Here is a 24,133-nt window from a genome sequence, read left to right as displayed (position 1 = left end):
CCACAGGGTTTCCCCACAATTAGAGTAGAAGACCTTTCGCTGAAGACAAATGTGTGAATCTCCTTGGTTTTCCATGCATCACACTAGCATTTATTTACCCAGATGTTGTATGTGTTTTAAATAAAGCAACACATTTATTTATATAATGAAGTGTAAATAACCAGTGGTTGTATTTGTATAACTCTGAAGGAAGCTTGGCTTGCTTGCATTTTGTTGCAGTTGTTTTTAGTTCTTGTTCACACATACTGTAATAAGAGAAGAAAAGTAAATAGTTTACACTGTACATTGTATAATCATATTAAGGATATTAAATATAAGATTCCTCTACCACTTTCTTATAGTTATTGAATGCTCTGCTCCTGGCTATTTAGGTTCCTTGCATTTATCTCTTTCTTTGCACCTTTCTCCACCTTGGGGAGGAACCAAGCCTAATGAATACCCCGCTATAGTTCCAGGTATACCACAGGGGGGCTTTAAATTTGCATTCTCAGGGTTATTAATCTCATATGCTGGGATCGGGACCTTGCTGTACTCCCTGCAATCCTGGTCTCTGGCGTACCTGAGCCAGTGACCTCGTAGTGTAAGTGCTGGAATCAGCCTTATATTGAGCCCTATTCACAAAACTTGAAGAACTGTGACTTTAAGGAAGACACTTTATAAACACAGTTGCCTCCACTTTATTGGGACGCCTCGGGATGTGTAAAAATATCCTGAATAAGCGTATGTCCTCATTAAACGAGAGGCATTTGAGAGGACCCTAGTCACAGTATCCTTTATCTTGTTTATACAGTATTCACCTGAATATCATTTTCTGTTTTAGTTCTCACATACTGGTAACTTTTTAAAACCCTTGTGGCCTCAACAGCTCTCAAACGTGTCTTCTCCTTAAGTGATATCATAATGTGTCTTTGGAGAAAATTAATCAATCGCTATTTAGCTTGAGAATCACACATTAAACAAAACAAAAGGCTACTACAGAGGCTGCTGAACAGAACGTAAAATAAACAGCTTTCAGAAACCAAACTGGAAAGTCAGCCCAGACAAAAAGTATTCCTGTCGGCAAGTTAAATCAGTACTACAACGATCCAGCACAGCCACCTCGCTTCAACCTGCTGCTTACTTTTTCGCAGTTGGAATTTTAGACCCGAATAGCCACGTTTTCTTTGTTTTGACTCGGTACTGATAAAATAAATTATTGGATCGGACAAATAACATGATAACGAACATGCTGCATGTTTTGCCTTTATTAAAGTATGCAAGATGCCCTTGGGTAAACGAGTTTTAGGGCTGTTTCTAATCGATTTCCACATCTGTATAACTTGGCAAAGCTTTGCCTTAACTTCCAACCAATTCAGTGCAGATGCAGAACGTGCAGTCTGAATGTATGGGCAAATCAACTGCAGGGGGATGCTGCGTGCTTGCCTTTAACAAATGACAGCACTCTGTTTTAGATAAGGAAGCAAGTACCACTATTTATAGGCTTTATAGTGTTCTGAAATACTGTCTGCTTAGGTTTACTTAATGTTTAAACAGGTCAGCGAAATCCTAATTTTATTCTGCAACCTACCCATGAAAAATACGTCAATCTGCCGTGATTTAAGTATACCCCTAAGTATAAATGGTTATCTTGGACAACAGATACTGTATTAAAGGATATACACATTCTGAAAAATGTAACTGTTAGTGCTGGCTGATGTAAATGACGTTTAAGGTATGTGGTGCAGCATTATAAAGAGGGATTATGGGATTAAATGGGTGTGGTGTGTGGGTCCTTCTGTTGCTGTGTCCAAACATCAGTTAATATCAACCTGGATTTCTGAGAAGTAATCTTCAACGGATTTGTATTCTGTTTCCTGATCTATATCTTGGTTAGTTTGTCAACGGGCCAATTTACTTGCTTGGTTTAACTATCCGTTGCTTAATCATTCTCATAAAAGCCCACAGTTGTTGTGGTTGTTGACTTTAGAAACACTTATATTTTAGCCATTTTAGTCATTTACATTGGTGTTAAAATAGAGGGATGTTTAGCAAGGCTAAAATATGTAGACTATCAGTATAAAAGAGATAGGAGGCTTGTCTCACTGCTGAAACCTCTAGTTGTAAATATTTGCATTCCTCCTATGAAACAAACACTCACGTTCTTCATTTTACTCTGTTGTTTCTTCCTGATTAAAAAATGCTCAATCTGAACGTATCCTCACTGCTGCAACCAGTAGTGGTTGTTACTGATGAAGCAAACTTGTCCAATGCGATTTTTCCACCTCCCCCTTGGGAGCACGAGCCAGTGCAGCCCTCCCTGTGGGTTCCCAGCCAAGATTTTCAACCCTGCTTGCAGGACTCAACCTGCACACAACATGCAATGCCACTGAGGCATTCCAGTTCTCATTGTCTGGTCCCTCTAAAGAGAGAAGTGGACATGTTGAGTGCTTTCCAGTATATATTAAAACCCCCTTTAGGCGACTTTGCTGTCTTGACCAGCATATACACAATGATACAGTGAATCTATTGTCACAAGCTTATGTCCTGATTTTTTCACTGCTTCAGAACCCAGCTGCTTGGCTTAGCCACCACAGAAATGCAATATCTCTACCTTACCCACAGTAAGACACTAAGCTGAACAGATGGCACCTACATCAAGGAGAAGGAAAATTCTAATTTGGCATCAAAGACCTGTTTGTCCTTAATGGCTGTTAGAAATGATGAAAAAGAAGTAAAATGCTGTAATCTACACCGCCTGATGCCTCTCTTCTGTAGAGCTGGCCACTCTTTCTTGTATTCACGTGTAGTATTGTTAAGATGGTCAGGTTGATACACCAGCAGTAGTTTAATTTTTAATGTTTCTGAAGTCTCTGTGCTCTCTTTATATGTCTGTTTTATTTTTCTATTTTTATTTGTGATCCTATCACTTCAGCGCACTGTCCGTGTGACTTTGTTAGTCATTCGAACCAGTAGGTGGATATAATTAATCTGCAGAATATGCCCGTCCTCCTCAATCGTAAGTGGCAGAATGACAAAAAGAGGGTAGAAATGTTTAGAACTTGAGTTGAAATTGCCTTTACAGAATGCAAAATATATTAGAAATTTGACAGTGTCAGTACATAAACACGAAATCTGTTTTGTATGGATGTATAACAAACCCTGAACCCTATCCTATCAATCAATGGTTTACAAAGAAAAAAAAAGGAATCTAAGCTGTGTGAACATCTTACTGGACATCAGGACCATCTTCATTTTGCCTGGTGGGAATGATCATGACACATAATAATAATAATAATAATAATAATAATAATAATAATAATAATAATAATACAAATCAGCACTCGGATATACGACACTCAGATACACGTCAGTCGCGTTTGACTGTCCTTGTATTTAGGAACAAATCCATTCCCATTATATATATGTAACAGATTAATGCACTTACCCATCACATGCAAATTTCAGATTCGGTCATCAGTTTTCTGATACAAAGCCCATCTCTTCAATGTTACAATTTATTTGATTATCCGCCACAGCCTTTTTCTTTCTCGCATGCTAAAATCAGTCTTTATTTGTGTAGTCACAGTGCTTCCTCCAGTTTCACCTGACAAAAATACAACAAAAACAAAGTGGATGAGACCAGCTACTGTAATTTAAAACAGTTCATCATTAAATAGTTTCAGATACTGTGATGCATTTTTTTTTTAATCTGTGATCTTCAGTTGCTTGTGTGTATTTTCATTTGCAACTGTGACATCAGGGCCTTATCGAGCACTATATTCTGCAATTTTGAATACTGACTTTGGGTGCTGTTTTAATTCTGGAGACTGTTGTTTTGTTTTTTTTTATCTTTTTATAAATTGCATTGTCTTTTATGTTTTACGCAGTTCTGTCCATGGGCAACATTTTGATTTCATTTTGCTGTTGGGTCGCTAATGGGGAATTTTACATACTGCTACAATATGCATCGGATTTCAAAGTATGTACTGTATTACATGTGTAGTCTTTTTTGGCAAGTGATATTTTCAGAATCATATCGTTCTGAATTAAAATACTTCTGTTGAAAATATAGTACTGTACCAACAACGCCAACTACAGTACATCTAAATGCAAGCCTTCTTATTTTAAAATACAGTCCTTTCAGCTATGCATTTCTGACATTGTACCTTTTAGTGTTCCCTGAAAAACGGACAAGGGTTGGATCAGGCCAAAATGAAATAATCAGATATGCTTCACACTCCTTTAACCGTCACTGAAGTTAAAATTGTATAAGGTTGGATATGTGAGTGCTGACTGTGATAATAATAACACAACTGTATACTGCTCGAAGCATTATATAAACTTACAGGAGAAATAACAATGCAACAATTAATTCAAACTGTGAGTTTCTTTTTAAGCTTTTTAAAGATTTGATTCACTATCAAAAGCATTTTTCTCATAGCTCAAATGTATAATAAATGGTCAGTGAAAAAGTAGTTGGTTTACTACATTTTGATATTGTGGGAATGTAGATGAAAAGCTGCAGTAAATAGCATTGAGTGTGCATATCTTTTATGATGAAGTTGAATTTGTTCAAGGACTGTCTTTGCATGGCTGGTTGTTGATAGCACTAGGGTCATAAACTTGTTGGCAAAGCTATAATTCACAGTGGTAGAGAAAGCCATTATTATTGTTGTATGTTTTGTAATAAAATGGTATTCAAACCTTCAAAACATGTTAACAAGTAATGTCAGCAGGTAATATGCCTTTTACTGGATATTTCACAGAAAATACTTTAATCTCTTTAAGTTCTTTAATCACCTAATAATCAATTCTACAACATGTTATTTCATGTCCAGGTTGCAGACACACACTGCATTCTGCATGGGCACCAAAATGTGACCAGAAGAAAAAGTTTAATACTGACTACGCCAACAGCAAAAGAGCAATTATCTTGAGAAAAAAAAACAATCCCAACTAAATGGATATGTTTTTACGGTTACATTTTTTTTCTACAGACTACAGAATAACATCATTTTTGCGATTTTGTTTTCTTTAAAAAAATATATATTATTTGGCTTGGCTGTCTACTCAAAGGACATTCAGATGTTCACAGTGAGTCCCTTGGAGTTTCACACTACACTGGGTGTAAAAATATCTATCACACCTAAAATGAATCTATCCTGTTATCCCTGAGTCCTTAGGAAAATGCAATTTCTTATCTATGCTTTCCTTACAGCTGTTTTAATGCATACAATCCTTGCTCTTAGCTCAGGAGACACACACACACACGACCTCATGGATGCTAAAGATATCAGAAGAGCTGTTTGAAAAAGCTTACTTTTGAAGTAAATAGCACTGCTATCACTTGGAATGTACAGCCACTTGGATTATACACAAAAACAAGTCCCTGTAGATTTTGTTTTTTAATTTTCCAGATTTGCTCGTCAAAAACCTTATGTCATTAAATTGGCAGGGGGGCTACAACAAGAATGTTGTCTTTGACAAAAGCAAATCAGGTTTCTGTAGCTACAGCTCACAAACTAAAGATGAAACACTACTTCAAGGAGGAAACATACTTCTATGAGGGGGACAAATATATAATCTAAAATGGACTCACTCAAAACTGATCTGGTGGATTTTGGTGGCCCATGTTGGGGACTAGGTGCCCAGTGTCCACATCATCTTGCAATTGCAACTGTTGCTCCTTCTATGTACTGTACCAACTAAAAAAAATAAGTGTACACCATGTTTTAATTTTAACATTTCAGCAGCCCAGAATGAAAACATGATGTTTATTTTTACTACAATAAAACCAATGTTTTGACCTTTTAAAAACTACAAAAGTTCTATTTGGATACCTTTTTTTTAGCTTTTTTCCCCAGAAGCTTAAACTATAGAATAATATGCAATATGACCAAGTAGACTTAAAATATAAACAAAATGAATATTCAAAACAGTGAATTGTATACAATATCCTAACTGTAAATGATCAAATCATAAAATAACAAGTGTACTGGCATTATTGGCACTTTCGTACTGGATGGCAAATACAAAAACTCAGATGAGTTGAGAGTTTATCACTGAAGTGTGTACACATTGCTGCCCTGGTAACACCTAATAAGCGGAGACTAATGAAAGAATCAGTTTTGCCCAAATAGGGCTAAGGACTCTAAAATGGCAATTAGGAAAAGTGGGTTGTCAGGGTTAAAAAGAAATGTATTTATTTAAAAAAAATAATTAAGTACCATAGCCAATATGGCATTTATTAGCTGACCTTATAATACACCTTCATAAATTAGTGAGCCATTTAAGGTCTTTCTTGAAGCAGAACTAATGAGCAATCTTGTTTCAAATAGGGGGATCACCAGAGCTGCAGATTTGGCATTGAGCATTGCAAAGTACATTAAAATACATTTGTATACTTCCTACCTGAGACAGCTTTGAACAGGCATCGATGGACTGTGCCATATACTTAGTTGTAAATTTTACATCGTTTTTGAGGGGTGTTAATGAGGACGGAGGGCTGTTTCAGCTTTCTTGGTATTATTTTCCATTAACTGGCAAAACAAAGTGGTTTCAATGGGTTTCTATTTTGTTTTCATGTATTACACCACTTGTAAGGAAAGAATATCGTAAAAGCTTTAATAACTGTGGATGCAGAATCTATTAAAACTGTTCAGGTATGACTTTATGATTAAGGAAATGCTTTCTGCATACTTAAAATAATTCTAAATGTAAATAAATAATGAATTCATGTCTGAGGTGGTTTGACATTGTTTTAATGTGATATATATATTGTGTTCTCAACTGTGCAAGTAAACAGCCTAATTAATTGGAGCTTTTCTTTAATGACCTGATTTTTTTCTCTCACTGCATGGCTATTTTAAAATGTACAAAAAAAAAAAAAGAACTGTTTTTGTTACATGTATTTTGGATATTTTTCATCATGATGAAGTCTCTGGGACGTAGTTCTAGATGATGAAAAGTTTTATAATTTGCAAGTTAACCATAAACACTGTAACACTGGCTAAGATAGTGTTTGTAAAGATGAGTACAAAAAACAATTGAAACAGGTTTTTTATTAATCTACAATAACGTTGAAGGCTGACATGTTCTACTAGCATTACAATGTTTGGTTTCACTAATAGTTACCATACAGTACATATCACAGGGAAACAAAAATCCTGCTACAGTAATTTTATAATTTAACGTACAACCTGTGTAACTGTGTAAATGCTACCATATCAAAAACACCCAGTTATACTATATACCTGAGTATACTATGTACCTTGAATACCACACAGAACCTGTGTACTGTATAATGCTGAAAGATTCTTCGTAAGAATCAGGAATTACACAAAACATGAGAACCTTGTTTTTGACACTTGAGCAAACTAGTAAGAGCACTACTGAATGTGCACAATCGTTTTATCAAGTTTCTACAGCACATAATAAATTATATCTTCGTTTGATTTCTCTGTGCTAGAACAAACAGAGGGATCTGCCATGCCCTCCCGTGGTGTTTGCAGCTTGTTTTTACATAATGGCCAACAAACTAAAGCTCCTTTTTGAATAATATAAGGTTAGACATACAGTACTGATTTTACTAAAAGTGGCATGATAGTCCATCTCACAAAATGTCAGTTTGAATAATAGGAGAAAGTATTGAGCATTGCTGAAGATTTGCTTTTTATACATTTGTAATTAACTATAAGATAAGGCAGAGCATGGTTTAGAAATGTAAACGAGTTCTTGTTTCAAACCTGTACAAAAGTGGCAAAAACCATTTATTTCAATGAGATTTGAACTAAAGTTCTGCTGCTGACTTAATCCTAATTACTGTAAAATTAGGAATACTGATTAGGTGGGATCATTTGCTATTCCTGAGACCGCAATTTTGATAAAAGCAAATGATTTGTCACGCTTTTGGTTTATGATCATCATTTTATGCTGTTTAGTAATTTATTCTAGGTGTCTTTAAAGTTATGTGCCTGCAGTGCTACTAATTATGCATATTTTGAGAAAGATAGAAGTCACATTTGAGCTGCTGAAGTATAACCAGTGTGATTAAGACTTTAAAGATAAGGAACAGTAATACCTGATAATAACTTTGTATAACACTGTCTGAGGTTTAAGCTTGCTTCGCATTGTATCAACTATCCCCATCATGGATTGAGTGCACTGAGGTGTTGCGTAACTTTGAGATTGCTTTCCTTCAGGACTAAACTAGTTTTTTAAAATATATATTTTTTCTTACTTGTTTTACTATTTTGCTTAATGTGCTGTCGTCTTTCTCAGAGAAATGCAATGCATCTAGACTCTTTCTCACAACTTCAACGCAACACATAACTTTAGTTTCTTTGTTCAATATGACTGCGTATTACTGTTTGAGGGAGGTAGTGCAATATTGTCTTTACTGTAGGATCATTATTAAAGAATATGGTACCAGGTAGAAGAGAGTGGGAACAGAAGACTAACTCTGGCTGGGATCTGGGTCGTATAATTGACATTACCACTCTAGGAGCAATGTCTAGATGAAACGGATAACATTGTGGTGATTAGCTTTTAAGTACAGGTTTTAATGAAACACTTGCACAAACACTGGTCAGCCATACATTCGGTGCATTTCCAGAATTCTATTACACATCTAGCATGTAAGGCACCCTGAATGTTACATCTTCTATTGCCCTCGCCTGTGTTGCTATTGTAAAATACCTTCTATTCTTTTTCTTCACAGATTTAGAACACTTCAAGACGCAGACAAGAAGTACTGTTTCTGTGCGTGAAGGACAAGGAGTTGTGCTGCTGTGTGGTCCACCACCCCATTCTGGAGGTATGAAGATGTTCATTAAGGAGCCATAGGACCATGTCTCGATCTTATCACAATTTACAAACATTAATATCAACTTTAGTGTTACAATAACCACAGTGTTAAACCCAGATAAGACGCTGTCACGGATAAGATCACAGTCCTGCACCTTTTTTTTTGTGACAATGATAATTGAAGTGTTTTTGTTATCTGTCTGACCAGAGTGTGGTGATTCCACACAGACGTGTAAAGTAGGTTTTCTAACCCTGTTGTCTTGGAGTAGTACATTGTATTCCAGCCCTGCTGTTTCTCCACACGTGTAATTAATTATTTTATATCTATTTTATATGGACTGCATTTCTATCCAGGATTTGATTTCAAAAGCCATTTTACAGCACTATGAAATGTGAGAAGATGAGAAGCAGAGCTTTTCAGCTATTTTTTTTTTTACACCTCCTATGGTTTCTCAACCATGAGGATTTGTGCACTTATTATCAGCTAGTAATAAGACTAGCTATCCTTTGGTGTTCTCTGCCTGTCGCCATGCAGAGACTGCCCTAATCTGTCTCTTGAGAATGGGGTTGCTTGTCCCTTGAAGCTGCCACCATGTCACTCATGGTTCCCTAGGTGAATACTGGGGAAAAGGTATTATTGCAAATAGTGTGCTCTTGCTTTTACTACACAAACATTTAACAGCTCAATGTTTATTCTTTTTTTTTGTCTAGGTTATTTTGAACCTAAAACATAAACGTATAGGAAGCTTTTAAAAGGGATATCTTCCTGTAAAGTAAGACTACAGGAAGAGATCCCTTCCCTTAATATCCCTGAATACAATCAAATGTACAGCCTGCTGAACTAAACTAAGCTGTCACCTGCTTGTATTAGCCAATCAATCGAAGCACTATACTGCTTTACATATATTATATATATATATATATATATATATATATATATATATATATATATATATATATATATATATGTGCTCACCCTTTATAACGCTATAGTGGGGAGCCATAGTTACAAGACCGTGCTATTTGTGTTCCACCTTATAACGAGTATAAAAGGGCTACTGTAATGGCATTATGGAGCAAATGGGAGCCACGACCCTACCGTGTTATAACCAATTCCGCACTATAACAAGGCGTGTTATAACGGGTGAGGACTGTATACACATACAATTTTTACAAAGTCATTCATGCACAAGAAGTTTAATGTGACAAAGTGCTTACCACAAAGAAATAGATAATTAAATATACTTGTCTCTGATACAGCTAGTTGTAGTATCCACTTGTCCCCAGCAGTAGCCAGGCATTATAAAGCACTAAATCATGGATCTTTATCAAGCCTTAAGTTTAGAGGCCTGGAAAAGGTGACAGTTTCTGTAAGAGGTGGTAATATTATTAAACAACTAAGAAGAGAAGTCTTCTGGATACACACATTAAATACGGTTGAACCTAATGGTCTCAATGAGACGCTAGAACTGAATTCTTATTTATTCTTATATATATGCTTTAATAGTAAACCTACTAAACTAAAAATCTAAATCTACAAACCTTGGGTCTCCTAGAGACCAGGTCTTCCCCTGTATCCTGACTTCTTAGGCTGCTCAGCTTTCAAAACTTTCAAAAAAAGAATAAAACATACACATAGCTAAGTTAATTGGTCGTCTACCGTGCATGTACTTATTGCTAGTGGCTTTCAAAGGAAAGGCTTATCTCACTGCACAAGACTCCCAAGCAGCCTAGTGTCACCCCAAACAACTAATCGGTGTGCTATCTAGTTGTAAGAAGTGTTCAGTGAGTTGTTATTAAATTTTGAAAACTGTAAGTATGAAATCAGTCTGCATTTAAATCCCACCATCACATTTCTGATTGACTCACCACAAGCCAAGCCATTTTTGCTGCGTAAACAAAGCTCACTGAAGAAATTGTTTTTTTAAGCTGGTGTCCTGCAGAATGAAGTGCCATAGTAAATAATAAGTACTATTTTTGATCTTGGCAGGCAACACAGTTCAAGCTGTTTTTGTTTTTTTCACAAAAACAGAAGAACTACAGTGCAATGACGAATATGTGGTACACTCAGACAAATTGTACCAATCCTTGGATTTCCACTTTACTTCCACTCCACTTCGTATGAACAATTAAGAACCTAGTTAAGGCAGCCCAAATATATCAGTGTTCATCTTTAATTAAAGCATTCTTGATGTTTTTTTTTTCATGCTCTAAATGCTTGGGAATACTGTCTTAGAATTATTCTTCTATTCAGCCCTGGCTAAGCGGATCTCAAAAAATATAAATGCGATCAAATTATCCTTTTTTTCATTACTTTATATCTCTAGGAAACTTTATTATTATTATTATATTACTGTTCTGAAGGAAAGTAACAGAGAACCAAATGTCAGCTACCACAATTAAAATATTGTCTTGTCAGTTCGCTGCTGATGACTACATTTATTTCAGAATGCTGTTAAACACTCATGCTACTTCAAGTCACTCTGTAACCTTTTCACAGATGTAATGTATTCATTTAATTTCCCTATGGTAGAAAATGAAGTAGGTTTACAAATGCTGGGGGAAAATGAACAATTAAAGTTGGCTGTAACACAATCTGCAGTACTTCCCCTTGTGGAATTCTTCCCACAGAAGCTTAGTGGGTTACACGTCCAATACAGACTTTACAGAAGTACAACATTGTACATTAGGGTGGACCCTCTGCTGCTTTTTAGACACCTATTTGATATACCTTTCTGAAAAGTACTTTCTGCATCTCAGTACCTTTAATGGTGCAAAATCCAATGCCTTTCTTTGGGACCAATGATATCAAATACCTTGCTTTCAGGGCCTGTAAACAAACTTCACAAAAAGCATACAAAAGAATCAATAGTGTAGTAAACCAATGTGTACACCCCGATAATGCTAACAGCTAAGGTCACCGTATTCAGCTAGTTGTTTCCAGCAGCTCTGCATAGGTTTCCAAACAAACCACAATAGGAATGGAAAGGTGTCCAATGAGAAATTCCAATGTGGATGCAATGTCCTGTTAAAAATGTAAACTTAAAGCTAACGCCACCAGTTGTTTTTCAAAATCACTTTTCCCTGCTAAAATAATAATTCTTCATACTTCAGATTCAAGAAAATGAAACAGGCTTAGTCCAAACTAAATGTCCTGCTGCCTAAAAATATGCAACACACTTTATATTGTCCTGTTATCTTGCCTGTTTGGCTGGAGATTTGCCTGAGGAGTAAATGATGAACTTGACATTTTTATATCAGCAATGTCTGCCTCTTCAGAATGTTAACTAAACAGGTTTGCAGAGCTAGTGCTGGCATAAATCTGGATGGGGAAACACTGACTGGATGTTTTCCAGGTCATCTGTTTGTACCTTCATCAGCAGAAAGGCAGCGAAATGTTGAAACCGATAGAGAGGCTCGTGTTTGACTGTCCTGGTGTTCATACAAAATTAGAGATTTTAGAGCTTAACAAGCTAAACCTACATTTGGCTTGTTCTGTTCTGGAGTGATTTTCAAGGCAAACCATGTAATTATTCCTAGAAATTCTATTCCCAATAAAATTGTGATTTAGAGAACAATAGGAAAACTGAGCATTAAAGCATTTTGCAAAACAAGCTTCAAAACTTGTCATGTGAAGACAGTATGCTCAGTAGATTCTCAGTTATTTTTTTACACTTTGGAATTACTGTGAATGTATTTTTGTCAGAGATGTGTGCAAGTCCTGTGGGTCTGAACCAAATGGAGTTGGCCAGAAATAATTACCTTCAGTCGTTAATTAAAGATTCAGGCTCTCTGTTCATTTATAACATGTACAATTTTCTTTTTTTTTTCCCAAGGAACAGTTAAGTCTGTTTGAAAAGTGTTCATGCCTAATTATGAAATATGTTGAATGTTATGAGGTCTCAATGACTGAAATAACAGAAAGGACAGACTTTAAAAGTAAAATATCACTATAAAGGGCGTGTCATTGTTTGCTTTTCTGATTGTTTTTCTGCTCTTGGTGACTTTCACAGTATGAACATGTCATGCCAATTCGGAAGAATACATTCCAGTGAATTGTTGATTATAAACATTGCTTTTGTCACAAATATGCTAGAATAATGTGAATTTTGATCAAGTTCTAACATATTATATATTCAATAGCAATGCCTTATAAAACGAGTGTTTAAAGGCAACGCATACAACAGGACATGAAACTGGTTATGTGTGATATATTACCGACCTATACTGGAATAAATCATATGGCCCACAATAGCATATAGATTAATATTAAAACATCTTTAAAGTGAAGTGTAATGCTGTATTTTGTGGTTCATGTGAAATCTTTATTATGTTAATCTATTCTTTGACATCTAATTTGTCTTAATTTGTGTTTCCCAGCTACTTGTTAAATTCACATAGTCCTTATATTTATTCACTTTCATTTTCAATGATATTTTGTACATTTCTGTGTGAACGTGAAGTGCACATTGCTTCATCAACTTAATTAATACAATAGGGCCACTCATTTTCACACTCCATTGTGTCAATTTTCTTAGAGAAAATATATTTCATACAGTCACATTACTGGACACTGTAGCTTATATGTACGTTACAGTATGCTGCACAAAGTACAGGTCAACCATAACAACAACATTTTTACTGTAGTTTTCTACCATTATTCAGAGGCTATCACATGCTTTGGATGAGGAGGAGGGCCCGGGCCAAATGTCCTCCGATGTAGATGTTATGGCAGCATTTCATTTGCTGTACAATTATGTTATTCTATTTGCTTACTTGTGGGTGTCTCCTTTCTGAAATAATGATAACATTCCAACTGCGTTTTTTGGTTCCGTTAGGCTACAGAATACGGATGTAGAATATAAATTTACTGCACTTTCACCAGGGTTTAATCAAAGATGTTTTCAGATGGGCTTTTACAGTTTGTTTGTGTGTCAGTTGTTGGGAACAGCAGTAACCTTGTGTGTATTGTGTTTGCTTTATCACCTTAGTTTCATGGTACTGTATAATGAGAGAAGAGTGACTGACTTGTTCTTTCCCCACAGGGAGGAAATGAGATTTCATAGTAAACTTGTAGACAGTTTCTTCGTAATGGTGCAACACTGCTGTGTTGTGTGTGGGTGTACTGTTTTGGAAATTAATTATTAAATAGAATCTCAGCCAACTAATAATATGGATGATATGCAAAATAATATGATTGATAATGAAAGACAGGAACTTCACTAAATACTCAACAGTTCTTGTTCAATTGTATATTAGTGAAGATTTTTGTACATAAAGGTCACCATGCTTTCATATATTTTTACTTTCAAATTTAAAAATATATTATAACAACCTGGACAATTGCTTTGTTGCAGGACTTGTTGTCTGTTCAGTTTGTGTCATCTGTCTTTTATGTTACATGTATTATAAGGGGACTGGGTCACGCCGTTACTTAGCATGGGAAGGGGGAGTGAGCGAATGAGTGGGGAGAATGTGTGTTGCTGTTTTCGGGGGTTGCAGAGCATGGATGTGACTGGTTGATGAGCAGGACAGCGGTGGGAAACGACAAGAGGTTATATAAGGGGGTGCAGGAGCCTGGGGACTGGAGACAGTCCAGCGCTGAACTTGAATGAGAAACTGTGGGTGCGACTGAGCAAGCCTGTGAGCTGTGACTGGAGAGAATATGCAGTGAAAGTGCCAAGACTAAAACGTAGGGTTATTATTTTGGTGTCGTGAATTCCGGCCCCTGTAGTTCCAAATAAAACAAACATTTTGAGAATTCAACACCGTCTCCCTGAGAACTACTTCCTAAACTTGAAAACATTACAATATACTAAATGAACGGATCAAGCTTATTTTGATAGTTTACAGAATCAGATGAAAGCTTTCAGTACAGTCAGGATAATACATAATAATTATTATCAAAATCTTGTTTGTCTCGTTACTTGTTAAAAACTGTAACTTTACTGCTATACTACTTGCAAATGTTGTAAAATAGAAGGACACACTTTGCAAGCTGCATTGGAAGCATGTCTTGGGTTCGATTCCCACACAGGGTTTATATTGCAAACTTAAAAATAAAAATATATATATATACCCACCGCTTGTACAGTTGTGCCTATTTGCTTTGTGCTGGGCATGGTTGCCCCAATGGTTTCTTGAAACTTGGCTTGTGTTTTTGATATCTCCACTTTAAATGGCTGGACACTTTTGATAACTTGCTGTTTTTTCACATTTCCAATGTGTTTTTGTGTCAGATCTGGTGTCAGGCTGTCTGCTTTGCTTGTTAAATCCCATGCTAATCAGTGATGTCCTAATCCACAGTTCATTACTGTGCACGCCCACGGGATGTGCATCGGCATGTGAAGTTATAACATATGTGTATTCATTACCTTATGGCTTCAGCTATTACTGACGAACTGTGGCTTTGAAGACCCTATCATTTCCGATACCCTAAAGCTACTGTTTTACCTTTCTCCTGCCAAAGTGTCCGTCTTGGGACAGATAATGCAAAGAAGACAGCTGGTAAAAAGCATCCCATGCTGACTCTCATACGGAGCGCAGTCAAATAGGCAGGTTGAGCTGTTTATAATGTAGAAGCTATAAAGTGAGGGTGAAAAGTAACATCAATCATTTTCACATTGGTAGTCATGGGATATCAGCTGGAACATCTTACAAAAAAAAAGATTCTACCAGTTAAGTGAATGAGATTTCCATTCGTTTTTTTTTTTTTTTTTTTTTTTTTTTTAATAATGGAAGGATAGAATATGCTGGAATTATTCTCGTTTCTAGTTTCATCATAGTCTAAATCCGCATTTCTCAGTTAGTAAAATGCCATCTGCTAAATTAGTAGAGCATTTCTTTATGTAACTGCACACAATTGGGCATTCTCGGTGAATGTTGGCTGGGTTTTGGACAGTTGAAACTTAACATAACAGAATGATCAAGGACTATTAATCAGAACCCCACTGTGGATCGTACTGGGTATGCCGCTATTGATAATTTCATCAGTTCATGAGGACCTACACCCTGTTGCCAGCATTCATTCTTTCATTCTGATGATTTTCTTTGTGGAATTGGCCGTTGACAAAATGGCAAAAACATCAATGGAATCGTCGGGCATCAAAAAAGATGTTGAAGCATCCTAAAAGTGATTTAACACAAAAACTGATTCATATAATGCTGAAACTGATTTTTGGTGAAAATCTGCATGTATTTATTTATTTATTCTCACAATATCCAAGATAGCGATTTAAATGGGCACAGTCCTTCTAAATATTTCATCTATCTGCCTCATCTGCTTTGCTCTGAAGATCTGATATTTGAGACATCAGCAAAATATATTTTAGTTTGAGTGTGTTGCTGTGGTGATGGGTGACAGGCAATGTGAGGAGTTACAGATCTTTTCCATTGACAGAATACGATCACTGTCAGGAGAATGATCTCAAGTTACTCATTATTCTTTCAATGGAGAAAGGTAGTTTTGAAAATCTAATGTGTAACTATTGTACTGTACAGTAACATTTTATATTGTTTTGGTTTTCTCAATAAAAGCCTTAGGGGGATCGCCAATTAAGTTTTTTTGCAGATGTGAATTGTAAAGTCATATATGAAACCTAACCACCCAGCAGCAGAATTGCTGCAAATGCTGCAAATGGATCAATTTACTGCAGGCCACCGTAGACCACCTGATTCAGTAATCAGCACATCCCTGGTATGATCTTATCTCCTGCAGACAAGTGATTGATCAGAAACTTTAAATACATAGGAGCTTGGATTAAAGGATTATCGAGGTGACATTGAGATGTGCTTTAAAGTGGCATATTGGTTTGGAGGAGTTTTACTCACAAAGCTATTTAAAGACACATGTATTATTTTTTTTTATTTATTTTATTTATTTTCACATACCATAACTGCTGTCTCAGGTTTGATGGGTGCCTTCTCCAGACTGCAAGTTTCAGCTCTTTCCATAGATGTTCAATAGGATTCAGATCAGGACTCATAGAAGGCCACTTCAGAATAGTCCAATGTTTTGTTCTTATCCATTCTTGGGTGCTTTTAGCTGTGTGTTTTGGGTCATTATCCTGTTGGAGGACCCATGACCTGCGACTGAGACAGAGCTTTCTGACACTGGGCAGTACGTTTCGCTCCAGAATGCCTTGATAGTCTTGAGATTTCATTGTGCCCTGCACAGATTCAAGGCACCCTGTGCCAGGCGCAGCAAAGCAGCCCCAAAACATAACCGAGCCTCCTCCATGTTTCACTGTAGGTATGGTGTTCTTTTCTTTTGAAAGTTTCATTTTTTCGTCTGTGAACATAGAGCTGATGTGACTTGCCAAAAAGCTCCAGTTTTGACTCATCTGTCCAAAGGACATTCTCCCAGAAGGATTGTGGCTTGTCAATATGCATTTTAGCAAATTCCAGTCTGGCTTTTTTATGTTTTTCTTTCAAAAGTGGAGTCCTCCTGGGTCTTTTTCCATGGAGTCCACTTTCGCTCAAAAAGCGACGGATGGTGCGATCAGAAACTGACGTACCTTCACCTTGGAGTTCAGCTTGTATCTCTTTGGCAGTTATCCTTGGTTCTTTTTCTACCATTCGCACTATCCTTCTGTTCAATCTGGGGTCGATTTTACTCTTGCGGCCGCGCCCAGGGAGGTTGGCTACAGTTCCATGGACCTTAAACTTCTTAATAATATTTGCAACTGTTGTCACAGGAACATCAAGCTGCTTGGAGATGGTCTTGTAGCCTTTACCTTTACCATGCTTGTCTATTATTTTCTTTCTGATCTCCTCAGACAACTCTCTCCTTTGCTTTCTCTGGTCCATGTTCAGTGTGGTGCACACAATGATACCAAACAGCACAGTGACTACTTTTCTCCATTTAAATAGGCTGAATGACTGATTACAAGATTGGAGACATGTGTGATACTAATTAAAGAAACTAATTGGTTTGAAATATCACTATAATCCAATTATTTATTATCTTTTCTAAGGGGTACCAACAAATGTGTCCAGGCCATTTTAGAATATCTTTGTAGAATAAGCAATAATTCATCTCTTTTCACAGCTTCTTTGCTTTATTCTGTGACATACCAAAGGCATACAAGTATACATGATAAAATAGCTTTTAATTTCATCACTTTTCAGGAGGAATGAAGCATTATTTCAATGAGCTGTAAGGGTACCAACAAATTTGAGCACGTCTGTATATACACCCACCCCTCATTATATCGCCCCTCGCTATACTGCGGATTCGGATATATCGCGGTCCTGGAGTTGGCTCCCCATTTTTACAGTCTAACTGTGCATGTCTTAGCTGCACTATACATAGACAATTTCACTTATAATTACTGTTTGTTTTATTTTGTACTGCACATCACAAACTAAAATATACAGAACATTTAAAAACAAAGCATTAATATTGTACTGTTATCATATACACACGCATTGCACAATAACACCAAGCCAATTAAATATCTACTTGCTGAAGCGTTTTTTTAAGCAATGCACTAGCAAAAGTCACAGGGCAGTAACGTCAGCTAGCTAGCAACAAACCACCTATGTTGGGAATGGATTCTTTCAATGCAGCGGGTTTGGGCATTTGAGAAAGGAGAGGAAGATTCATGAAATTAATTGGAGACTGAAGTGGATGAGAAGCAATTCCCCTCTGCAGTACAAATTAAAACGGTGTGCTGCTTTTTATACGAAAAAGCAGGTTGCATAAAGGATTTATCTTGGACCCTGACGCCCACGATAAAACGAGGGAGTGGTTGTACAGTATTTGTTAGCCTATTTCCCTCGATATATAGTGGATTTGTATTGGACCCCGACACCCGCAATATATCAAGTGGGTGGTGTGTGTATATATAAATATGTGCAGTTTGACATTTAAGTTAGGCTTTTTGTATTCAAAAACATAGGCAATAAGAACCCTCTTTATGCTATATATTTGCAAGCTTCCATTAAAAAACAATGTGCAATATTAACAAGAAGGCAGAGCTATAAACATGTTTGTTGTGAGGTTGAGCTTTATATGAAAGGAAATGTATAATTCCTACAGCTAGCTTCAGTTGTATTCATTACCCCCTCGCTGACACATTAAACTGTTCTACGCTCTGAGGCATGATGCTTCGAATGCTGATTATTAAGGATTATATATTGTGTTTATTAGCATCAGAGAGAAATCTATTGGTGGTGGGAAGTGTTATTGTTAGTCGCACAAAGCACTGATGAAAGCTATTATGGCATAAATTATTAAATTCATTATTATTATTATTATTATTATTATTATTATTTATTTCTTAGCAGACGCCCTTATCCAGGGCGACTTACAATTGTTACAAGATATCACATTATTTTACATACAATTACCCATTTATACAGTTGGGTTTTTACTGGAGCAATCTAGGTAAAGTACCTTGCTCAAGGGTACAACAGCAGTGTCCCCCACTGGGGATTGAACCCACAACCCTCCGGTCAAGAGTCCAGAGCCCTAACCACTACTCCACACTGCTGCCCTGTATGTAAAGTGGCTTCATTTTTTGGTGTATGTGTTCACAGTCTGTTTCCTGGGCCCACTGGGATTTAAAATAGAATCTAAAACAAATTATTTTTTTACATCACCTGCATGAGAATGAAAAGATGAAATGTCTTAAGAGTGTCGTTTGTGTGAAGCCCTGCCACTAGCAATCCATCATACTTGGTGACTTCCCTCCATCCTGCCTGTACCTATAATTATTAAAATACATAAGCAATGCTGTAGTAACCTGTTTTGTGTTGTGTATGTTAGTAGTAATTAATACTTTTCTCTGTGAATGTACAAAACTATTTTAAAATGTCAGTATGTGTTCAATGCATTAGAAATATATCCCCTTTGCGAACATGACAAGGCATCTATTTCAGGCAACAATGAACTCACATTATGGAAGGTAACAGCGGCACATTGACTCCTAAATGCAGATGTGCAGGTAGTGAAATGTCAACCTATCCCAACAATCTGCAGGTATTTATTAATGGCCAGTGATTTAGGGTCCTGTAAACATAAATAGTAGCTTTGCTCTTGACTAACATGCTCTGCTTTCAGCATTTTACGTAATGAATATTTGCATGCAGATGTCATCCCTGTATGATTATGCCACCTGACTTACATTATCCTTAAATGTGTGAGTGTGTGCATACAGTATATATTGACTCTTAACTACATAGAAATATCCTTCTACCCAAAAGAATTACAGTAATGTTAGTACTGCTGTATATATGCAATGAATATTTGCTCCCAGAACATTAGAGGTGTGTGTACCAGAAAGAAAGCTACTGTTCTCAATATCAGGGACAATTTTATTTGACAGTCTTTTAGAACAGTCTTTCAGAAAGCACATGACCAGCACATACTGTATCAAATAAAATGCCCTGCAGTCAAGGCTTACAAACAAATGAAAACCAAGTGAGGCTTTTGTGCTCAGGAATACTGGCTTCTTACAGCCGACAACCTGAGAGATCAAGGGGGAATCCTGCATGCGTCACTTGGTTGGTTCAGCACCCTGGAGAGCGACCGTGGGCGATAACAGTTTGGACTGCTGCAGCAACACTGACATGTTGTTCTAGTGCAGGGCTCTTCAACTCGTTTTTTAAAGGGGCCGGATTGGAAAAAAGTTAGAAGTAGGCGGGCCAGAAGTATTATATAATAAATAAGTATTTATTGGTACACTCATTGTTGAATCTATACTTTTCCCCATTGTTTTCTCTTTTTACTAGCTAGAGTAGAGAGCCATGTTTATATCAATTTAAAAAAAAAGACAAAAAAACTTTTAATAGCAACATGAGTAAAAAACTAAAAATCAGCCACAGAGTACGCCAAGCGGAGCTCAATGTAACTGGCATGCGTGAGTCGTGCTGAGTGGCTACTGACTGAATAGGGGTGGTGTGATGTGCGTGCTGCTTTGCCGGATACAAAAATAAAACACATCTTAATCACAAATTGATTTACGATGTCACTGTTTTTTTTTCTTTTTTTCTTTTCCATATTTATTTTAGTTAATTGTTATACTTTTTGCAAACTGTCAGCGGGTCACATGATTGTCCCTTGCAGGCTGGACGTGGCCCGCGGGCCGCCAGTTGAAGAGCCTTGCTCTAGTGGAACATCACCCTAGAGTTCAGCACATTGGCCTGTGTCAGAATGCCTACCTGCTGGAGCAGAATAGAGCAGATACATAGGGAGCCCCTAACAAGCTGATTGGCTGCACCACCTCTCGCCTGCACCGGGATTGCTACAGAACCAGCTAGCTGTAATGGACCTTCCCATTAAGCACGTGTTTATACTGTATCGGTACTACGTTTTTGACTGTGATTACTGTACTAGTAATGCAGAGATACTGAAGCAATGTTAACTTAGCAATACCCACGGCCCAGTTATTGCACTTATTTTAACTGTTTGCTCAGTTGAAGTAAAAATGAAAGGACAGCATGAAATATGCAGAAACAGGATTATTAGTGTTCCACTTGTTTTTTTCTTTACTGTGTGGTTAGCTTTGTAGTGTCTGTCTCCCAAGTAGGGGTACGAAACTATGCACTTCATCCACATTATACATATCCAGTACTTGAGAAAGTTTTGCATTATGGATATTTCTGTATTGTCTTACATTGTGCAGGGCAATAAATATTCCCTTTTCCCAGTATAACAGGGAAGAAATGCAGCCATTCCTGTGGTAGCTTTTGTCAAGTGTATTTGGAAGTGCTTTCAATAGCATTTTTAATATAGAAGTCTTATACACTCAGCTGAGCAAAATAATGCAGTAAACAAATATTCCCAGTACAGGACTATCATCTTTATAAAAAAAAAAAAGAAAAAAAAGAAACAATTTACAAACTCAAACTGGTACAAATTGCTTATGGGACAGGGATAGAGCAAGCACCAGTGCAATCTGTTCTTGTGACAAACATGACAAACAAATCCATCATTATGTGAACCCAGACTTAGAGATAGTAGCGGGAGAACCATTTTATTAAATCGTATAACAGAGCCATAGCCTTTTTTGCTTATTCAGGAATAGTCAGTTTTACTTTTGTCATCACTTACAAATGTTCGCAAATTATTATTGTAGTTCTGATTTGTTTTTTAAGCATTTTGCAAAGCTTGCATTTTAGAATCCCTTTATCGGAAACGCTGATGTTTTTGTTACAATTACTATCTTAGAATTTGTATGGGTAGTCTTTATTCCTGTTTAGACTTTTTACTCAACTTGAGGATATAAAATAAGTAAGCAAAACCTTTTTCCAGTGAGAAAAGTATTTATTTTTTAATACAATACAGATTTCATTTAAATTCAGAGACATATTAAGTACAAAACAGAGCAAAAGTCAGCAGTAAGCTAAGGTTATAAAATACTATTTTAGGTCTTTAGAAATAGAAATTCCATAGTCTTGGGGCATGTAGCAAATAGGCAGATCAAGGCTTTAAGCCAACTAAGTGAGAAAACCAGCATTGTTGGACAACTGGGAGCAACATGGAGTGTGAACAGAATTTCAAAATAACCAGGTGCTTAGTTGAAATGGGTTTTATGACTAGATTTAATTTGAGGGGGAAAAAATATAAATATTAGAAAACACATAATCCTCCTGTGACTGGACTGCAAGTAGGAGTCACACAAACACAGGATTGAATTGCTGCATAGAGTTGCATCCTTTTTATAAATACATTCCTCCCTGACCTGATTTACTGACTGGTCCAGGTGCTTTTACATATGTGGATGTGGCCAGGTTAAACTGGCAGTCAATTACCCAATTTGACCTGACCTAATTCACATCTGGAGTTCATTTTAACTCCATCTCTGCCAAACTTAAAAAAGAAAGCATACCGTTGTTAATGTGCACCCCTTCAAAATGTATCGGAACATTCTTCAAATTGGAAAAGGTTAAGTGGAAGATCACTTCTCTTCTGTTAAATTATAAATTAGAACAGTATGAACAGTATGGTGACGTGGGCATCATCGTGATGTGTGTGAATATGCAGAGTATCTCTAATGAAGTGCCATGGCAGCATATTACCAGTTATAAAAGACAAGCACCATGCAGGAAGGTGATTGGCAGAAGCTGATGATTTAATATATTGTTAAATTTCTTCATTTAAAAAAAATAACAGGCCTAAGGTGGCAGTCTTATATTAAACCGCCATTGGTTTCATTTAATCAGAACATGGATGAGCCTGGTTTAATTCCAGCACATGAAATATCTCCAGTTTAAATACCTTCCAATTTCCTGACATGACTAATGAAGTAATTCAACTAGAAATTGAGGCACAAATGTAATGCATAATAAACAAGGATTAGACTTCTGCCAAATACATCCTTAGAATTGTAGCAACCTGGTGAATATTGTATGGAGCCAGATCCCACAAGACACTTAAAAGATTCAAACCTCCTGCTGTCTTATCAGGTGCTGATCTTGCAGTAATGGAAGGGCATAGCTTGAGAAAGAGAGCGATAATATCGAATGTACAACTTTCTAGTCAGAGCTATCAGCGCAACATGGAGAGTGATATAGAGCCTCAGGATGGAAAATATAAAGAATGTTACCCTCCCTGTTGTGTGTAGGACAAAATCAAATTATTGGATACGAAAAAGACCATGAGGAAAATAATATGCTCCTGTTTCTACTAGTCTAGAAGACTTCAAGTTTAAAAACTACTTGTATGCTCTGGCTCATAAGACATCAACATATTTCAAACAAATATACCCCAATTGAAAGTTCATATAATTGTTGTTGGCTTGGAGCAGCAAATGTAAACTATTAAGAGGTTAAATAAGTGAACCGTCTTTGCACATATCAACACATGTGCTCAAAAGTACTGTAATTATGGTAACCAGGAGTAAGCGCTTGACACTTTAATTGCCTCTAATAATATTTGAATGATCTGTTCCATATTTAATACTGAAATTGTGTTTCAGGGATACTCTTGTAGCAATGCAACATCAAACGTCCCCAAAAATATGCCGCATAGTGCTTTGCATGCAATCGCCTTTGCTCACCTTACTGGTAAAGTAGTGGTTGCTGACTGGGGTTCTAGATTCATTATAGTGGTTTTGGCATTAGGTGAAGTAAATGGCTTAATGCTTAAACAAATATATTACCTATTTTTGCAGTTTGGATCTGAATTCAGTACCAGAAGACTTTAGCTTACTGAAAGTTTTCTTGCTGTTTTTTATGGACTTTGGGTTTCAGGGTTTGTTATATCCTAGGTAGCACTAAGGGCATACAGTACCATAATTTTTCAGAATATAACGCACAGCAGTTTTTATGAGCCTCTGCTTGTTACAGTATACAGGTTGCACATTATATACTGTGTGTGCAGTATAGTTGGGTTATAGTATTC

General features: G+C 36.7%; 1 protein-coding gene across 5 annotated transcripts in view; it reads left to right on the top strand.

Moving 5' to 3' along the window:
• LOC131701493 (contactin-4-like) overlaps positions 1-24,133 on the top strand; it is a 150,859-nt gene that overhangs the window by 69,291 nt on the left and 57,435 nt on the right. For all 5 annotated transcript variants that reach the window (XM_058999599.1, XM_058999601.1, XM_058999597.1 and 2 more), the window contains exon 5: positions 8,699-8,794. In XM_058999599.1, coding sequence (XP_058855582.1) covers positions 8,699-8,794 — 96 coding nt within the window. The remainder of the gene's footprint in view (positions 1-8,698; positions 8,795-24,133) is intronic.

The sequence above is a fragment of the Acipenser ruthenus genome, chromosome 25, assembly GCF_902713425.1.
Source record: "Acipenser ruthenus chromosome 25, fAciRut3.2 maternal haplotype, whole genome shotgun sequence".
Lineage (NCBI taxonomy): Eukaryota > Metazoa > Chordata > Actinopteri > Acipenseriformes > Acipenseridae > Acipenser > Acipenser ruthenus.
This window is presented reverse-complemented; position numbering and strand designations above follow the sequence as displayed.